Below are 20,756 nucleotides of genomic sequence, written 5' to 3'. Positions count from 1 at the left end.
AACTCCTCAAACTCAACACACACAAAACAGATAATCACATCAAAAAATGGGCAGAAGACATGAGCAGACACTTCTCCAAAGAAGACATACAAATGGCATGGAAAAATGTTCATCATCACTAGCCATCAGGGAGATTCAAATCAAAGCCACATTGAGATACCACCTTACACCAGTTAGAATGGCCAAAATTAACAAGGCAGGAAACAACATGTGTTGGAGGGGATGTGGAGAAAGGGGAACCCTCTTCCACTGTTGGTGGGAATGCAAGTTGGTGCAGCCACTTTGGAAAATAGGGTGGAGATTCCTTAAGAAATCAAAAATAGAGCTTCCCTATGACCCTGCCATTGCACTACTGGGTATTTACTCCAAAGATACACATGTAGTGAAAAGAAGGGCCATCTATACCCCAACGTTCATAGCAGCAATGGCTACAGTCGCCAAACTGTGCAAAGAACCAAGATGCCCTTCAACGACGAATGGATAAGGAAGATGTGGTCCATATATACTATGGAGTATTATGCCTCTGTCAGAAAGGATGAATACCCAACTTTTGTAGCAACATGGACGGGACTGGAGGAGATTATGCTGAGTGAAATAAGTCAAGCCGAGAGAGTCAATTATCATATGGTTTCACTTATTTTGGAGCATAAGAAATAACATGGAGGACATGGGGAGATGGAGAGGAGAAGAAAGTTGAGGGAAATTGGAGGGGGAGATGAACCATGAGAGACTGTGGACTCTGAAAAATAATCTGAGGGTTTTGCAGGGGCAGGGGATGGAAGGTTGGGTGAGCCTGGTGGTGGGTATTAAGGAGGGCACGTATTGCATGGAGCACTGGGTGTGGTGCATAAACAATGTATTCTGGAACACTGAAAAGAAATTAAAAAGAAGATGTGGTCCATATATACAATGGAATATTACTCAGCCATCAGAAAGGAGGAATACCCAACTTTTGTATCAACATGGACAGGACTGGAGGAGATTGTGCTGAGTGAAATAAATCAAGCAGAGAAAGTCAATTACATATGGTTTCACTTATTAGTGGAGCATAGGGAATAACATGGAGGACATGGGGAGATGGAGAGGAGAAGGGAATTGAGGGAAATCGGAGGGGGAGATGAACCATGAGAGACTGTGGACTCTGAGAAACAAACTGAGGGTTTTGGAGGGGAGAAGGGTGGGGGGGGTTAAGTGAGGCTGGCAGTGGGTATTAAGGAGGGCACAGATTGCATGGAGCACAGGGTGTGGTGCATAAACAATGAATTCTGGAACACTGAAAAGAAATTTAAAAAATAAAAATTTTTTAAAAAGAATTTAGTCAAAAACCAAAACTTACCTATGATAAACACAAAATAAACATCTGAATGGCACCTTTGTATTTTCTTTAGACTCTCTCCCGGCATATCTACTTCGTACTTTCTTCTCTACCCCAATTATTTCACTAAATCTTCACAAATTTGTAATTTAAGAAACAGAACAAATGACTAAAGGAAAAGAGAGAGAGAGAAAGAGGGAGGGAGGGAGAGAAAAACTAGGAAACAGACTCTTAACTCTAGGGAATATACTGATGGTCACGGGGGGGGGGGGGGGAATGGGGGAAACAGGTGATGGAAATTAAGGAGGGCACTTGTTCCGATGAGCACCAGGTGAGGTCTGGAATTGCTGAATCCCTATATTGTACAACTGAAACTAATACAACACTGTGTTAACTATCCTGCAATTTAAATAAAATTTTAAAAAACCCCAAAAATGCAAGAATCTCCACAAAATTCTGAGAATGGCATTTATATTTGTTCCTATTTACCAGGTGAGAAAGTAGGGAATTAGAAAAACTAATGGCTGCTCCACAATCTTACAGCAAGTTAGCAACAGAGCTGCGACCCATTCTGATGCCTAATGGCTAGTGATCTAATATCATGGGACTATTTAAAAGTCAAATCTGCTTTTAGATTTGAGATATAATTCACAGTCTACAAGAAATTTATCCTTTTGCAGTGTACGGTTCAGTGACTCTGGGTATTTTCACGAGCTTGTCCAACCAGCACTTCTATCTCATTCTGGAACATTCTCACCACTTCCAGAAATAGCCCTGGCACCCATCAGCACTCATTCTCTTTCCTCAAGCTTCTGGCAACCATTAATCTACATTCTGTTTCTATGAATTTACTTAGTTTGCACATTTCCTAGGAGAGGACTTATTCATATAAATATGTGGGCTTTTGTGTCTGACTTCCTTCACCCACTGTAATGTTTTCAAGTTCCACTCATGTTGTAGCAAGTATCCTGGGATTCAAGGGTTGAAAGACAACCTAGACACCCCCTACCAAGTCTTCTCAATTTGCAGATGGGGAAACTGAGGCCTGAGATAGCCCACAGAGTTAGTGGCACCCAAGTCCCCTACTGCCTAATGCTGTTATTTTCACTACACCACAACCACCAAGACAATCAGCATAATAAAGAAGAGCTTCCACAAATAAATAAAAACATTAATGTGATATGCCATATATTAGAAAGAACAAAACATAAGGTAATAAAAGCTGGTATTTTACTAACTATTGTCATACTCAGTGAGGAGTCCCACAGGTCATTTGTTTCACGGGATGTGGGAATGGTACTCAATGCGCAGGCAGGAAAACTGGGCATAAGTCTGAAGTCAGTGTTTGCTCTCTCTGAACAAAGGTTATGATTTAAAAAGCCAAGTCTGAATTACCCTTAGTGAAAGTTCCATATTTTCTGCTCCCGAGAGTTTCATGTCTCTGTCGTACTGTCCAATCTCGTTAAAATAATGCCTATTTATAGCAAAAATTCCTCCAGCCATTGCAGGCGACCTAAAAAGGACACATAAATATTAAATCACAGACTCAGTCATTCTGGATTTTTTGCCAAAATTATACTGAATATTAGCAGTAACATAAAAACTAGAAAATAGCACAATACTGATACAAAAATTGTTAATATATATTTAGGAGAACACGGCCTAAGCAAAACCAAGAGTCCCACACTTCACCAACTCCGCCACCAAGGCACCCCTGCAGTAACTTTTACTTAGCTCTCAACGAATTGTATAGTGACATATTCTAAATGTTGTCTTCTTCTTGAGAGGGAACATCATCTTTAGAATGTGAGTTTCCCCTGGGGACAAATATTGAATTGGGGATTAGAGTTTACAAATCCCCCTTTCCAAGCACATTAAGTGTGTTACATTTACTTTTGGGAAAACACAATGTTACAAAGCATCTTTTTTTGGTCCACCAATAGCAGGGCCCAATAACACCAAAGTAAGTAGTTTGAAAAAGATTACACGTTCATCTACTCATTCATTTTTTTAAAAAGTAGGTATTAAACACCTATGATGTGTTTGAGATAAATTAGTGAATCAACAGGTCAAGGCCCCAGCTCGTACGGGGGCAAGGGTGGAAAGAGGGACCCCAGTGTCACCGTGGTCTTGGAGGAAGAGGATGGGATTGTGGATAAGCGTCCAGCGGTGAATGAGATGTGATCCAACTCCTGATGTATTTTGAAGATGGAACCAGCAGATTTGCTTATGAGTGGGATGTGGGTGGAGGAGGAAGAGAAGAGTGAAGATCAACCCCAGCATTTTGGCCTGGGTACCTGGAAGGTAGAGTTGCCGTGCACTGAGATGGGGATGCTAGGGGGTGGGGGTAGATTTTGGTGGAAAGATTCAGCTGGGGACATGTTTGAGGTGTCGAGTCAGCATTCAAGTAGAGATGCCAGTAGGCAGTTGGAGGGAAGAGTCTGGCACTGGGCGAGCAGCCGGGGCTGGAGACAGAACTCTGGGAGTCCTCAGCTTAAGATAGGCAAGAAGCGCTTCCTGAGAGTGGGGAGGCGGAGAAGAGGATCAAGAACTGAGGTTGGAGAGAAGACAGGAATCGAAGAATCGGCAAAGGAGATGGGAGCGAGCAGATGGGGTGGGGGGTGATTAGAAGGAAGACCTGGAGATTGTACTGATCTGGAGTTCAAGGGATATATACAGTATATACCCAGGATATACAGTGTATAATGCACGGAGCATACAATATATGAGGTATCAACTGTCTATGGTATCAGTAAGGCTTTCAGTCAACACTAGGCTCTTAGTCGTTAGGGAATTGGGGCGTCAAAAGCTACATTCAGAGTTTTGACTGCACGGGGTGGTCAGTGTGTCTAACTCCTGTGTCGTTCAAGGTGAACTGTACGTTATAACACATGTATCGTGTATGATACATATTCTATAAATGATTGGTATCATGCTAAGTTTTTTATGGCTTGATTTTTTATTTAGCATATTGTGAGAATTTTCCTTTTATAGTAATTAGCTTTCAAAAAACTTTAGGTAATATTCTACAAAGTATGATTATACTTTTTAACCATTTCACTATGAACATTTATGTTGTTTTTATTTTTTAACTAATATAAATGTCGCTGTGATAGATGTCTCTGTACTTACTTCTCATTAACTCCTTAGGGAAGTGTTTCAAGAAGCGGAATTATTGCATTGTAGAATAACATTTATAAGATTTTTAATGTATATTAATGTATTAATTTTAATGTATATTAATATAATGTCAAATCGTTTTCAAAAGCATGTGTAACTATATCTATACTCATAGCGTATTCAAATTCCAAAAATGTTACTACTGAGCAAATACCAGGAGTAGTTTTCCTATTGAAATTTTTAGAGCCTAAAGCATAACTGATATGTGATACAGGGAAATACTATAAAATTATGTCAATTTTTTTGTAAATAGAATACTGCAACTACTTTTCCTGAAAGTAACTTCATTTTAATTAAATAAGTTCATTTTGAGATGAACTCCAAATGTTGATGCTTTTTAAAAAATTTTTGAGTAAATCATTATTTTTACATATTTAATGTTGTTTAAATGAAGTGTATCTTTACTCTTTTTCATTCTGAAGTCTGGGGGACGCCTGGGTGGCTCATTCGGTTAAGCACCTAGCTCTTGATTTCAGCTCAGGTCATGATCCCAGGGTCATGAGATCGAGCCCTGTGTAAGGCTCCCTGTAATCAGCTCGGGATTCTCTCCCTCTCCCTCTGCCCCTCCCTACCCCACTCATTCTGAAGTCTGGAACAGTAAAATAGCAACCATTGATACTGATCACCTCCCCCGTGTCAGCCCTTAGGTTATGTTTCTTTTTTAAAAATTATTTTTATTAACATATAATGTATTATTTGCCCCAGGGGTACAGGTCTGTGCATCATCAGGCTTACACATTTCACAGCACTCACCATAGCACATACCCTCCCCCAGTGTCCATCACCCAACCACCTTATTCCTACCCCAACCCCGCAGCACTGGGTTATGTTCTTTACAAGCATTGGCCCATTTAATCTCTTCGATAATCTCGAGAGGTATGCATTTTATTATCATCATTTTACAGATGAAGATAGTGAAGCTGAGAGAGGCGACTGGCCCAGCAGAGGGCGGCCTTATTGCACAACTCCGGGGATGCCAACCACCAATAATCTTTGTGAACAGGGCCTCCTGGAGATGTGCAGTACACAGCCCATACAGCTGTACACAGCAGTCCTGAACAGCTAACAAGTGGTGGTTGGAGCAGAGCAAAAATGAGTTATACACTGGAAGGTGTATGAAGCGCTCTATTGCTCTAAAAACAAAGACATTTGGTGACATCTCCAAAGAAGGGTTTTAAGAAAACTAATGTAGCAACAGAGAAACTGGCATGAGGGAGTGGAGACTGCAGGCCAGCTTGTCCCTTACAGTGTAGAGGCCAAACCCAGGACAGTGAGGGCCTAGACCATGGGGACAGGCAGAGAGATGGAGAGATGTCCTATGAGAGTCATCACAAATGCTAAGTCCCCTGGAGCTGGTTAATCACTGAATTGGAGTAGGCAGTGGCAGACCACAGGTGTAGTCAGGCTTCATGGCTGCGTAGTACTCCACTATGGTTCCAGCATAAAGTACTAAATAATCTCCCAGTTACTCCTTCCGGTTCTTAATGTTTATTTCATCCTTGAATCTGGAGGCCAGGCTGTGTCCCAGGAGTAAGGGGCTCAGGGCAGGGGCAGTTACTGGGACCAAGGGAAGTAATAAAGATTTGGAATACCGACTGGGCAGGGAATGAGTGCATAAAGAGATGGCAGACCAGCATGAGACTGGAGATCATCCATGCATTGAAGCATTGGCTCACATCTTTTAAAGGAACAAAGAAAGCAGAAGGTGAACTTGATCAGACTTGGAGGTTCGCAAGGTTGCTGCGGCAGGCTGGAGGTCCTCGCAAGAAAAGCCACAGAAGACGAATGAAATCATTGGGGCGCCTGGGGGGCTCGATTCAGTTGATCATCTGCCTTCAGCTCGGGTCATGATCTCAGGGTCCTGGGATGGACCCCACATTGGGCTCCTTGCCCAACGAGGAGCCCGCTTCTCCCTCTCCTGCTGCTGCTCCCCCTGCTGTGCTCGCTCGCTCTCTCAAGTAAATAAATAAAATCTTTAAAAAGAGAGAAGAAAGAAACCATGAGGGGGAGAAACAGAAATCAAAGAACTGGAGATCCTGCTGATGTCCAGTGAGTAGGTGGGCATGTGTGAGTAGGGCATAGCAGGGAAAAACTAGGAACATCTTGGGCCGTGGCCCAAGAGACAGATATCCAGTAATTTAGAAGATGAAAGGTCCAGGACATGGCTATAGGAATAATAATAGCTAACAATGATAAACACTGATGTAGTACTTATCATGGACAGATACTGTTCTAAGCTTTGATATATACTAAGTCATTCTCACAACAACACTGTGAAGTATGATTAACCTCTAGACTTCCCACATAAGGAAATAAGGTGCAGGGAGGTTAAGTAACTTGCACAAGTTCCCAGAGCTCTAGTTAAACTAAAATAGAGACAAAGATCAAGGACTTGCTAGGCTACAGTGTTAGAAAATTTACTTGCGTAATTTGCATAACACAGAGGTTGGTAGTAGAGGAACAGGTGGAGCCGGGCATCAGTTATCAGTAAATGTTGGAGGGGGGGGAGGCTGGAGGAAGTCTCTTCGGAAATAGCCTCACAGATGAAGTTAAAAGTCACAACATCAAATTGTTCTCATTTAGAAATACATTTTCCAAGACTAATAATTGAAATAATAGGAATAATAATAATAGGAAATAATAATAGGAAAATTGTATTCATATCTATAAAATTATAGATGAAAGCACTTAGATAAATGTTTTATATATGAATTTAGCCGAGATTTCTACCTTTTCTGGGCTATCCACAGTACTAGAATTTTGTTCCTTGACCACATGCAATTTCCTCCTGAGAACCAAGTCCACATTCTAAAGACGGACACCTGAAACCAGAGGGACACTGTCCATGGCAGTGTTCTTAACTGGACTGAGATTCTCATTTCCAATCAAAGAAACTAAAAACCTACCAAATTATATTATTATAGACTTTTAGAAACAAGATAAACAACAAAAGAGTTCTCATTAAGCCCAAGAAATTGAAAGAACCATCTCTGAAATCTATTTTTTCCCTAGGTCCCAATACATATTCCCATAACCTGAAGAAATGTCCTACCGGATGGGTCTAGTGGATCCTTCTGGTCCATCCGTCTCATAAGAGAAAACGTTATCCCATTTAAATTCTAGATGCCAGTTGAAAGCACCCCTTACCGCCGGAGAGGGCCTGTACTCTAGGGTTTCGTGGTCGATGGGATCTATCAGAGGACACACCACCATTCTGGGGTCCTTGGCAATGGCATGCAGCAAGGGCTGCAGCCACACACGATTCACCTCACAATGGCTATCCAGGAACACGAGCACATCCCCTAAGGAGGCAAGAACAGGTTAATGTTAGTGCATTTGGCTAAGACAGCTGACAGCCCAAATCCAAGTTCAGTGCAAGGAGTATTTGTTAAGCGTTCACTGTGTTTGGCTTTTCAAGTGCTTCCAGATTCACTGGGGGTGAGTGGGGACTGGAAACACATAACTTTATTTGGTACCATGTCATGTACCATGATGTGCCATCGATGTTCAGAAGAAGCTGGTGAATTGTGGGTGAGAGAATGGTTTGGGGAAGATTCTGAAGAAGCAGGTGTAACTGAGTTGGGCTTTAATTAAAAATAATTATGCTAAGTATTTTTGCTCTTGAGTTCAAGTTTAATGAACGTCTGCTTAGTGAACATGGGGGAAATCGGCATGGCCAAAATGAAGAATACATGTTGTTGGGACGCCTGGGTGGCTCAGTTGGTTGGATGACTGCCTTCAGCTCAGGCCATGATCCTGGAGTTCCGGGATCGAGTCCCGCATCGGGCTCCCGGCTCCGCAGGGAGTCTGCTTCTCTCTCTGACCTTCTCCTCACTCATGCTCTCTCTCACTGTCTCTCTCTCAAACAAATAAATAAAATCTTTAAAAAAAAAAAAAAGAATACATGTTGTTAAAGTACCTTAATGGGCTCAAATTGGAAGGGACCTCAAAATTCAGGTACAGAGTTTGGATAAAATCATAGGAAGGTATGAGAAACATTCCACGGTTGATCAGAAGACTTAATGTTGTCTAATCTCCAAAGTGATCTATAGATTTAGTATAATTCTTATCAAAATTGCACCTGGTTCTTTTGAAGAAACTGATCCTAAATTTCATATGGAAAGGCAAAGAACCCACATTAGCTAAAATGATCTTGAAAAAGAACAAAGTTGAAGGACTTCTGGATTTTAAAACTTACTACAAAGCTGTAATAATAAAACAGTATGACACTGGCATAGGGATAAGGAAGAGATCAAAGGGATAGAATTGAGAGTATAGAAATAAACCAAACATTTGTGGTTAGTTGACATTTGACAAGGCTGCCGAGCCAGTTCAGTGGGGGAAAGAATTAATCTCTTCAGTGAATGGTCCCAACACATCTGGGTATCCACATGAAAAAGAGGGGTGCCTGGGTGGCTCAGTTGGTTAAGCGTCTGACTTTTGATTTCATCTCAGGTCTTGATCTCAGGGTCATGAGTTCAAGCCCTGTGCTGGGCTCCACACTGGGCATGGAGCCTGCTTAAGAGAAAAGAGGAGAGAAGAGAAGAGAAGAGAAGAGAAGAGAAGAGAAGAGAAGAAAAGAAAAAGAAAAAGAATGAAGTTGGGCCCCCTCATGGCAAACACAAAAACTAAGTCAAATGAATCACAGACTTAAAATGTCAGAACTAAAACTATAAAACTCTTAGAAGAAAACAGAAGCATATGCTGACCTCAGGTTAGATGATTTCTTAGATGTGACACCAAAAATACAAGTGACAAAAGGAAAAATAAATAGGACTTCACAAAAATTAAAAACTTTTTGTTTTTAAGCAGACACCATAAAGTTGAAAAAAATCCACAAAATGGGAGAAATTATTTGAAAATCACACATTTGATAAAGGACTTGCATCCAGAATATGTAAGGAACTCTTACAACTCGATAATAATAAAAAAAGATAATCTAACTTAAAAAATGGGCAAAGGAGGGGCATCTGGGTGGCTCAGTCAGTGAAACATCCTACTCTTTATCTGATCAGGGTTGTGAGTTCAAGCCCCGTGTTGGGCTCCATGGTAGGAGTGGGGATTACTTAAAAAAAAAAAAAAATGGGCAAAGGCTTTGAAAAGACGTTTCCCCAAAGAAGATATACAAATGGCTAAGAAGCATATGAAAAGGTGCTCAACATCTTTAATCATTAGGAAAATGCTAACAAAATCATAGTGAGATAATATTTCATATCCACTAGGACAGCTATAATCAGAAAGGCAGCCAATCACAGATGTTAATGAAATTGCGGAGGAATTGGAACCCTTGTCCATTGCTGACAGCAATGTAAAATGTTGCAGTCTCTTCCAAACATTATGTAGTAGTTCTTCAGAAGCTAAGCATACATTTGCCATACAGCCCAACATTCTACATAATGGGTACACAAATACCCCAAAGAAAGAAAACTTAGGTTTATACAAAGTCTTGTATGTGAATGCTCATAGCAATATTCTTCCTAAGAGTAAAAGAGGCGTAACTCAAGTGCCCATGAATGGATGAATGGATAAACAAAATGGGAAACATCCACATAATGGGACATTATTTGGCAACAAGAGGGAATGAAATACTGACCCATGCTATGACATGGAAACATCACGCTAAATGAAAGGAACCAGTCACAAGAGACCATATAGGATATAATTCCATTAAATGAAGTGCCTAGAGTAGGTAAAAAAAAATTAATGTGTAGAAGGTAGATTAATGGTTTTGGAGGATTTGGTGGAGGGGAAGAGGAATGGGAGGAGAGGCGATGGCAATTCAGTTTCTTTGTAGTGCAAAAAAAGTTCTAAAACTAGGTCATGGTGATGGTTCCATAACCCCGTGAATATAGTGAAAAACACTGCATTGCATACATTAATGGGTGAATTACAGGTGAATTATCTCAATAAATCCACAAACATCCTTAGGAAAGAAAGAGTACATCCTCTACTTTTTAACTCAATTACAAATATTCTTATGTGCGATTCACTTGGTATTTTAAATCATTTTTTAAAAAAGATTTTATTTATTTATTTGACAGACAGAGATCACAAGTAGGCAGAGAGGCAGGCAGAGAGAGAGAGGGAAGCAGGCTTCCCGCCCAGCAGAGAGCCCGAGGTGGGGCTCAATCCCAGGACCCTGAGATCATGACCTGAGCTGAAGGTAGAGGCTTTAACCCACTGAGCCACCCAGGTGCCCTGATATTTTAAATCATTAAAAGTGACAGAAACTTGATCCCTCAGCCCACTGGTTTCTTTTCTTTTCTTTCTTTTTTTAAAGATTTTATTTATTTATTTGACACAGAGAGAGACGGCAAAAGAGGGAACACAAGCAGGAGAAGCAGGAGAGGGAGAACAGGTTTCCTGCCAAACAGGGAGCCCAATGCTGGGCTCGATCCCAGGTCTCTGGGATCCTGACCTGAGCTGAAGGCAGATGCTTAACAACTGAGCCATCTGGGCACCCCTCAGCTCACCAGTTTCTTACCGACACACCCAAAATAGCACTACATGCTCATATGTATTCTACTGACTCCTTGAATAAGCAGGAGTCTTCGGAAGAGCCACTGTATTCTGTTCCTTTTTTTTTTTTTTTAAGATTTTATTTATTTATTTTACAGAAAAAGAGAGAGAGAGAGAGATCACAAGCAGGCAGAGAGGCAGGCAGAGGCGGGGGGAGCAGGCTCCCCACTGAGCAGGGAGCCCAATGTGGGACTCAATCTCAGGACCCTGAGATCATGACCTGAGCTGAAGGCAGAGGCTTAACACACTGAGCCACCCAGGCACCCCTATTCTGTTCCTTTTAATCCACAGGGAGGACTGGTCCTTTCCCTGCCCTTGGTTACAAACCTGAGCTGGTGCAAGACTTCCCAGGTTACTCTTTGGTTCATTGAAAGTCTCACAGTTCCTTTAAGTTGGAAACACTGTCTCAGTTCAGCCATGAGGATTTCCAGTCCCCTGTTACAACCCAAACTTGGGCGACTGCCTGCAAAACGGCTCATTGTCCCTCCGCCCCTCCCCCCCAGCTAGGGGGGGATACATGAAAACGGGCTCAACATCACTCATCATCAGGGGACCGTGAATCAAAACCACAGTTACGATACTACTTCACACCCGGTAGAATATCTATTGTTAAAAGGACAAGAACTAAGAAGTGCTGGCGAGGATATGGAGAAAACAACCCTTGTGCTGTTTGTGGGGATGTAAACTGGCGCAGCCCACTACAGAAAATACTATGGACTTTCCTCAAAAAATGATAAAATGGAATTAATCGAGCAATTGCACTTGTGGGTATACAGAAGGAAATGAAACTGCGATCCTGAAGAGTCACCTGGACTCCATTCACTGCAGCGTTATTTACAATAGCCGAGATGTAGAAACAGCCCTGAGTGTCCACCGACAGATGAAGGGATGTACACGACTGGGTATTATTATTGCATCAGCTGGAAAAAAGAAGGAAATCCTGCCACTTGTGACATGGATGGACTGTGAAGGCATTAAGCTAAGTGAAGTAAGTCAGAGAAAGAGGAATACCATATGATCTTACTTATATGTGGAATCTATGAAAGACCCTGAACTCTGAGGGTCAGAGAACAGACTGATGGTTGCCAGAGTGCGGGGGTGGGTGAGGTCGGGGAAGGTGGTCAACAGGTTCAGATGTTATAAGATGAATAAGTTCTGGGATGTAATGTACAACTCGGTGACTATAGTTAACAATTCTGCATTGTATATTTGAAGATTGCGAAGAGAACAAATCTTAAAAGTTCTCACATCACAAGAAAAAAAAAGTAACTATGGGAGGTAAGGAATGCTAACTAGGGTTAATGTGGCCATCGTTCCAAAATACATACACGTATCACATCATTATGTCGTATACCGGACATGAATACAATGTTGGATGCCAACTGTAGCTCACTTTAAAAAAACAAAACATCTTTTTAAAAGTATAACTAGTGAGGTTGAACTATTTTTAGGCCATTAGCCATTTGTAAATAAAACGTTTATATCCTATGCCCACTCAGGTGTTGGAACGCTGGGGCTTCTTTTTTTTTTCTAATGGCTTTGTAGACACACTTTACATACTGAGAATATTAATTTTTTCCACGGACGTTGTACTAATTCCCCTAGTCTATTGTTATTTAATTTTATCATTTTTTTTTGTTCACAACAGGTTTACTGTTTTGGTAGTCAGCTCTGTCCTTTCCCTCAGGTTTAAAGCTTTGAAATTTTGTTATTCATTGAACAGGTGAGTATTGATCTCAGTTTTCTTTCTGTAATTTTAAAATTCTTTTATTAATTTAATGATTTAGTTTTAAAAGCTAAAATGAGGGGCACCTGGGTGGCTCAGTGGGTTAAAGCCTCTGCCTTCAGCTCAGGTCATGATCCCAGGATCCTGGGATCGAGCCCCACATCGGACTCTCTGTTCAGCGGGGAGCCTGCTTCCTCCTCTCTCTCTCTGCCTGCCTCTCTGCCTACTTGTAATCTCTGTCTGTCAAATAAAATAAATAAAATCTTTTAAAAAAATAAAATAAAAGCTAAAATGAATGCTAAAGCTGGACTTTATTTGGATTATGGTATGAGATGAAGATTAGACATCTTCCCAAATAACTCACTATCTCCCAAATAACTACACCACCACGGGAACAACGACAGAAAGGCCCTTCTTTCCATTCTGACCTCTGTCTTGTTTATCGTATGCAGTGTATGTACCCTTGGCATTTAAAGATTTTAATACTTCAACTTTTGACAATTTTAATGACCCAGGAAGACCATAAGCGCAGCATCTTAAGTTGCAAAAGAATTTAAAATTGTTCCAGATGCAATGTCAAGCTTTTCCTGATTCTAATTTACACCGTGAAGCCTAAGGGCACAAGCTACCCTGGACCTCCGTCCAACAAAGTCTACTGGTTTTACACTCATCAAAGCGTTTTACGGGGGTAATTTACACATCATAACAGAACAACACGGCATGGAAGTCCTCTTGGCGGAGTCCTATGCTTGCAGGAAGATTCCGTGGGAACCTCAAGTTCACTGCCAGGAAATGGAGCGTTTTTTCTGCATCCGTTGTTCTCGGTTAGAGGAAGGAGAATGCTCTCTCATGTTCACAGAGATAGCCTGTTAGACAGAATTCACCTGGATCCCATCTAATCCCAGATTGGCATCTTGCCAGATTAAGCCAACTTCTCCACAGGCCTAGAGTGAGGGGCATGAACTCAAATCGCCTGATAAGGACCCTTCCCTGCCTTCCTCCCAGAAAGCCTGTGGGATGTACCAAGGACTGCTCACTCCACCTTCCCTGTGGAGAGCCTTGCTGGCCACCTGCAATCCAGGGGCACTTCCTCCCTCTCTCGGGGTGGGGCCGATTTTAAAAGTCAACAAATGGGGGCACCTAGGGGCTCAGTGGGTTAAGCCTCTGCCTTTGGCTCAGGTCATGATCTCAGGGTCCTGGGATGGAGCCCTGCATTGGGCTCTGCTCAGGGGGGAGCCTGCTTCCTCCTCTCTCTCGGCCTGCCTCTCTGCCTCCTTGTGATCGCTCTCTCTCTCTGTCAAATACATAAATAAATCAAATCTTTAAAAAAAAAGATAAATGTAGAGCTCAATGATGTATTGGAAAGTAAACACACATGTAAGTACCATGTAATCAAAACGTAGCACCTGGTTAGCACCCTAGGATTTTATGCTCCCCGACTCCTACCACCACCCATTCGACACTCTGCTAGAACCAAAGGTTTATGGCAATAACTTCCTGGTTGTTGTTGTTTTTTAGTTTTTCATCTAATCATGCATACATAACAATATTATAGCTTAGTCCTGCTGATTTTCCAACTTTATTCTTTTGCATTTAGCTTCTTTGGCTCCCTCACAATGACATGTGTTCATCCGTACAGTTGGTATGGTACAGACCCTTCGGGGTTACTGGAATATTCTCTTTCTGACTATCACTAGTCTGCCATCACCTCGTACATCAGTGCATCCGCGCACTCCGGACCCGAGCAATTTCACTTCCAGACATACGCTCCATGGCCATGCCGCGCCTATCTGCCCAGAGACAGGGACCCAAGGATTTGTGCATTGGTAAGAGCCCCAAGTAGAAATAACCTCAATGTGACCCAGCAGCGGAATGGAAGAATAGTTTAGCCCGATCAAATAACAGAACTCTTCAGGGCTTTCCTTTTAATCATGTGGGCCACATAAGGCCCATTAGCAGGTTCTGGGGATTAGGAAACCTCCTGGGGAGGGCACTGTTCCGTCTACCATCCTAGACGACACAGGTCCTCCTTCTGTTGAACACGAGGCAACACGCCCGCTAGGTTTGAACCCTCTGCTGTAGGGTATCAGCGGAAACCCACAGCTCATCTCCGCCTTCCTGGCTACCCGCTGACTGTCCAAACCGGTTCCGTGCAAGATACTCTCCTGCGTCCTCACCCGTCAAGGCCGTGCTGCCTTTGCTCCCCCAACACCTTCCTTCCACAGTGGATGACCCTCTTACCCTTTCCAAAGGTCCTCATGTAAAGTGACTTTCTCTATACTAATTTTTTTCCACGAAATTCTCTTAACAGCTTTCTTACCTTATGTAAGCCCTGACCCAGGGCGCCTGCATGGCTCAGTCGTTAAGCATCTACCTTCAGCTCAGGTCATGATCCCGGGGTCTTAGGATCAAGCCCCGCATCGGGCTCCCTGCTTGGTGGGAAGCCTGCTTCTCCCTCTCCCACACCCCCTGCTTGTGTTCCCTCTCTCACTGTGTCTCTCTCTGTCAAATAAATAAATAAAATCTTAAAAAAAAAAAAAAGTAAACCCTGACCCTCCCTAGAAGAGGCTGTTGGCCCCCATCTACCTTGCTGATAGGAAGCTCCTCCTTCCCCCCAGGCAGCATGAATCCTTGGGTCCAGGGCAACACTGGCATTTCCTACTTACCCAAGGCTGCTTCCAAACCAGACCGGCTCTGCTCCCCTGCAGCCGGGGGGTGGGGGTGCAGCCGGCGGAATACCTCCTTCCCTTTAGGTTCACACCATCTGATGATGGCTTTCTCCTTTCTCCTTCTTGTTTGCGAAAAGCCCGCCTTCTGATTCTCCCAGTGGACTGCTCTCCCCCATCCCAGTCATTTCCCTTCGTTCCCGGGGCCACAACCCGGAGTTCACAGCGCTCCATCTCAGCTCCTGAGGTTTATGGGCAACTTCTGTCATCCTGTGGGCAGCACTGCCAACCCAGACAGATGGCAGAGGCAACAAACATCAGGAAGAGAAAGCTCTCAGAGTAAGGATGATGGAAAGAGGCAGGGGTCTGCTATCTCACACCGGGTGGCTTGGAAAGGCCTCTCTGATCAAGAAGCATTGGAACAGAGAACTGAGCAAAGTGATGCGGCAGGTCATGAAGACACACGGAGAAAATTCCAGGGGGGAGACATGATGCGCCGAGGCTCTGAGATAGGAGTGCGCTCGGTGTGTCTGAGGAGCGGCAAGAAGGTCATCCGGGGTAGAGCGAGGGGGGGATGAGTAAGTGACAAAGTGTGAGTGACAGCTGGGGACAGAACTGCAGGCCCTCACCGCAGAGTCACTTGGCGATAGGGCAAATGCTACTTCCTCCAGGAGAGACCGGTCTACACACGTGCACACGTGTTAACGTCACATGACAACCCATCTCCCTGTTCAGGAGGGTAGAATTTAAGTGAGGCGTATCTCAATAGAGTTGATACAAATGAAGAAAAAAGAATAAATGTGCCCAGATAGCCCATAGTAGGTGCTGGATAAACCCTTGACTGGAGGAGTGAACATGTGAATACATTAATGAGGGCTCACGAGCTGCTGCCCACCCCACAGGACCCAACAGCTTCGAAGCTGGGAGCACGTCCTCGTCCCCGGGTGGGGCGGGCCAATATGGACAGATGGGCACATAGCAAGCCCGACGAAACTGCCAGAAGAGGATGGACAGATCGAGAATCATAGTTGAAGATTGTAGCGTAATCCACTGGATATGGATGGGCCGAGTCAAATTAGATGGATGAGAATACAGAATATTTGAAAAACAAAATTAGACATATATGGAACCTACAACCAAAAAGATACAATGTATTCTTTTTAAAAACACATAGAAGTCTTGAAAAATTGACCCAGCTCGAAGACAAAAAAGTCTCCACAGAACAGTCCACAAATTCCAATAGGAATTAAGCTAGTGATGAGCAATTACTGATGTTTGAAAACTTTAAAACCCACTCCTCAAAAAATACCTGGATTAGAGAGGAAACCAGAAAAGATACCAGTGCCTTGATAGGTTATAGGACAATTTTATGTAATTTTCCAAACACAGATAATCTGTTTTACTAGATATTCAGCAAAAAGAAAAGGACGGGGGCGGAGGAACACCATACAATTCATTCTAAAAGTCTTGTAAAGCAAAGTATAGGAAAACAGTTAAAAAAAAAAAGAAAAGTATAAGCTGATCTTACTTTTAGACATAGAGGCAATGTGTGTGTGTGTGTGTGTGTGTGTGTTGCGTGTGTAGGGGGAGGGATGGCAGAGGAGAGCTAGTGTGTGTATTGACAGATATCAGCATCCTGTAAATCTAGGGGAAGGTTTATGTAAGCGTTCTGTGGCTTTGACATTTTTCAAAATAAAAAATGAATAAGACTTTCTCTTTAAAAAACAAAACAGGGGCGCCTGGGTGGCTCAGTGGGTTAAGCCTCTACCTTCAGCTCAGGTCATGATCTCAGGGTCCTGGGATGGAGCCCCACATCGGGCTCTCTGCTCAGCAGGGAGCCTGCTTCCCCCTCTCTCTCTGCCTGCCTCTCTGCTTACTTGTGACCTCTCTCTGTCTCTCTCTCTGTCAAATAAATAAATAAAATCTTTTAAAAAAAACAAACAAAAAAAACAAAACAAAAACACCCAAAACTCTTTGGTAGTTTTACGTGTTGATTTGTGTCCCCCCCAAAAGATATATTCAAGTCCTAACCCCCAGTACCTGAGAAGGTGACTGTATTTGGAAATAGGGTTGTTGCAGATGTAATTCATAAGGGTGAGGTCCTGCTGGAGTATCGGGGGGCCCTTGACCCAAGGGAGACGTGGACACAGGGAGGAGGCCATGTGACCACAGAGACAGGGACGGGAGTGATGCCACTGCCTCTCAGCTCAGACTCCCTTCAGGGGACCCGGCCTGACAGTTTCCCAGGCTTTGCGATCTGCTGCAGCAGTCACACCAACGTCCCCAGCCTCCCCGGGAACTCGCAGCTAATGACAAGCACACTCTGAGTGTGTGTGTGTGTGTGTGCATGTGTGTTGGGGTGGAAAGCCTGAGCTGGACCCCTCTCCTGGGCGATCTGTGCTCTGGAGCTCCCCACTAGCCCACCTGAGCTTTGGAGAGCCGCACAGCCCACCGGAGCACTTAGCCTCGGGGTTTCCCACGGGACGGGCCGCTGCAGCATGGCCCCCGCTGTCCCCAAGCAGCGTTGCTCTGCTGGCTGCCTGGGCAGCTCCATCTCAGTCTGTATCTGGGGGAACCCATCCAGTGACGGGGGCTGACATTATGGCCCCTGCAAAAAATATACCTGCCTTCCGAAATAACGAATTGACATTTTGGAGCAGAATGGGTACTTTCAGAGTCCAAGATTCCTCTGGCTGAAGGGCACTTCCGGTCTTCTGTTCATGCCAGTGGAGACTTGCAGGGGCCCACGAGGTCCTGTTCGGGCAGGAAGGGCTCCGGCACGCAGAAAACGGGTCAGGTCCCGAATGAATGAAAGGCTCATACCTGAAGCACGAGCAGCTCCCATCAGCCTCGATCGGATCAGCCCCTCTCTCTGCTTGTTTCTTATGAATTTAATCTTTCCCCGAAAAATTTCCAGGTGATGGTCTAGTTTCTCTTTCAAATCATCTGGGAAAAACAAATGAAACAAAACAAAACTCAACTCTTGACAATGTATAAACTACAACTACAGAGAATAAAACAACTTATCACAATTTCGACTAATTCCTAAAAGCCATGTTCTTCCACAGAAGTTCTAATTTTAAAAACTTCACCCTGGGTGCCTGGGTGGCTCAGTGGGTTAAGTGACTGCCTTTGGCTCAGGTCATGATCCTGGAGTCCCGGGATCGAGTCCCGCATCGGGGTCCCATCTTCATGTGGCGTCTGCTTCTCACTCTGACCTTCTCCCTTCTCATGCTTCCTCTTTCTCTCTCTCCCTCTCTCTGATAAATAAATGAAATCTTTAAAAAAAAAAAAAAAAAAACACTTCACCCTACATGAGGAAGAGAAAGATATTCGGCATTGAGATACTCTGCACACATCCTTCTGTGTTTCTAATGAAATACCTCTATTTTGATAAACCACTGTTGAAATTTTAATCAAAAAAGCCTGAGCTGTGACGCTCCCGAGCAACCCGACTTTCCCGCTTTCAGCTGTGCAAAGTGTCTCAGCTCCGTCCCCGGGGAGGACCACCCACAGCAGCAGAGTGAGTGGGGGTGGGGGTGGGGGGGTAAGGGTTAGGGTTTCTTGGGTGTGTTTGAGCATCTGAATGGGTCAGACAGTAGCCTCCTTGGTGCAGCAGGTGAAACCACATCCTAGGCGAGCCCGGAGGGAGGAGGAGAAGTCGGCACATCTGGTCCAGCAGCAGCCAGATGCTGGGCACCGGTGGTGATTCCCCTGGGGCCGAAGTTTCCGAGCGGTCACTGGGTGCGCCTCTGAACTCATGGCGTGGTCCTTTTTTTTTTTTTTTTCTTTTTAAAGATTTTATTTATTTATTTGACAGAGAGAAAAAGCACAAACAGGGAGCAGCAGGCAGGGGGAGGAGAAGCAGGCTTCCTACTGAACAGGGAGCCCAACGAGGGACTCGATCCCAGGACCCTGGGATCATGACCAGAGCCGAAGGGAGATGCTTAACCGACTGAGCCACCCAGGTGTCCCATCATGGCATCGTTCTGAAAGGCTTGGGGAGCTGTCCCATGGCCATCCTGGAACTGTATGTCCACAGCAGGACCCTTGTCCTTCTAGGTGAGCGGTCAGAACTCCACAGTCTCGCAGAAGTTCCCCTCCCACCCCATCCCCCGCCCAGCATGCGTCCAGATGTGGGTCTCAGTGCAACTGATCAGGTTAGGAATCTGACCGTCTCTGCATCTCACCTCCTGCGCACAACAGTAGAAACAAACAATGGCTCCCGGAGAAATAATGTCATAAACGGTAGTGCCTGGCCACCGAGTGAAATTCCTACATGCGGCCGACATTAGCTTGAGCAGTTTTTTCCACCTTCCATCTGACACACCTAGAGTCACTTCCCCACTGGTGAATCTCCCGGGACGGCCTCTTTTCTACCCCTGCCGATTCACCTTCCTTCTGTCCCTCCTCTTCCTTTCCCAGCCCGCCATGGGTCAGATTCACAGCGGATTAGGTTAACTTTCAGGCAGGATATCTCTCCTGTACTGACATATTGCTTCTGTGGGGAATGGACCCCACAGGCATCTGCAGACTCCAAGAAGTTTTCATTCATCTGGGTCCTCTTGGCTTGCCTCAGGTTTATAATTCGGTTATAAAACAGATGACTCATTTCAAAGGCCAAGTGCCTTCAATCAGATCTTGTGCTAGTATCACAACTCCTTCCAGCCAGCGGGCAGGGAGGATCATGCACTGGGCTTCCGGGGGTGCGACGAGAATTCTCTCAGGAGGGCCGGCCGGCTGCTGCAGGAGGTTGAGCTTCTGAGTCTTGGTTTCGGCTCAGGCCTCATCTTGGTTTAGGGTCATGGGATCAGGCCCTATTCGGGCTCAGGGTGGAGTCTGCTTGCGTTTCTCTCTTCCTCTCCCTGGCCCCTCCCCTCTTCTCTCTCTCTCAAATAAATAAATATTTTTAAAAAACTTTTTTTTTTACCAGTAAAATATTTTTATTTATTTATTGTTTTTTTATTTTTTTATTTAATTTTTTAAATTTATTTTCAGCGTAACAGTATTCATTGTTTTTTTTTTAAAGATTTTATTCATTTATTTGACAGAGAGATCACAGGCAGGCAGAGAGGCAGACAGAGAGAGAAGAGGAAGCAGGCTCCCCTAGAGAGCAGAGAGCCCGATGCGGGGCTCGATCCCAGGACTCTGAGATCATGACCTGAGCCGAAGGCAGCGGCTTAACCCACTGAGCCACCCAGGTGCCCCAGTATTCATTGTTTTTGCACCACACCCAGTGCTCCATGCAATCCGTGCCCTCTCTAATACCCACCACCTGGTTCCCCCAACCTCCCACCCCCGCCCCTTCAAAACCCTCAGATGTTTTTCAGAGTCCATAGTCTCTCATGGT

At 44.1% G+C, this 20,756-nt stretch overlaps 1 protein-coding gene across 1 annotated transcript in view; it reads right to left on the bottom strand.

Annotated features, from left to right (window-relative positions):
- The window catches only part of LOC111154392 (polypeptide N-acetylgalactosaminyltransferase like 5), a 60,508-nt gene that overhangs the window by 16,765 nt on the left and 22,987 nt on the right, over positions 1-20,756 (bottom strand). The window contains 3 exon segments of the mRNA XM_022513929.1: positions 2,711-2,828; positions 7,548-7,797; positions 18,230-18,352. Coding sequence (XP_022369637.1) covers positions 2,711-2,828; positions 7,548-7,797; positions 18,230-18,352 — 491 coding nt within the window.

The sequence above is a fragment of the Enhydra lutris genome, unplaced genomic scaffold (genome assembly GCF_002288905.1).
Source record: "Enhydra lutris kenyoni isolate GAN:26980312 unplaced genomic scaffold, ASM228890v2 scaffoldscaffold37, whole genome shotgun sequence".
NCBI classification, from domain to species: domain Eukaryota; kingdom Metazoa; phylum Chordata; class Mammalia; order Carnivora; family Mustelidae; genus Enhydra; species Enhydra lutris.
The sequence above is the reverse complement of the archived record's forward strand: the minus strand, read 5'-3'. Positions and strand labels throughout refer to the sequence as shown.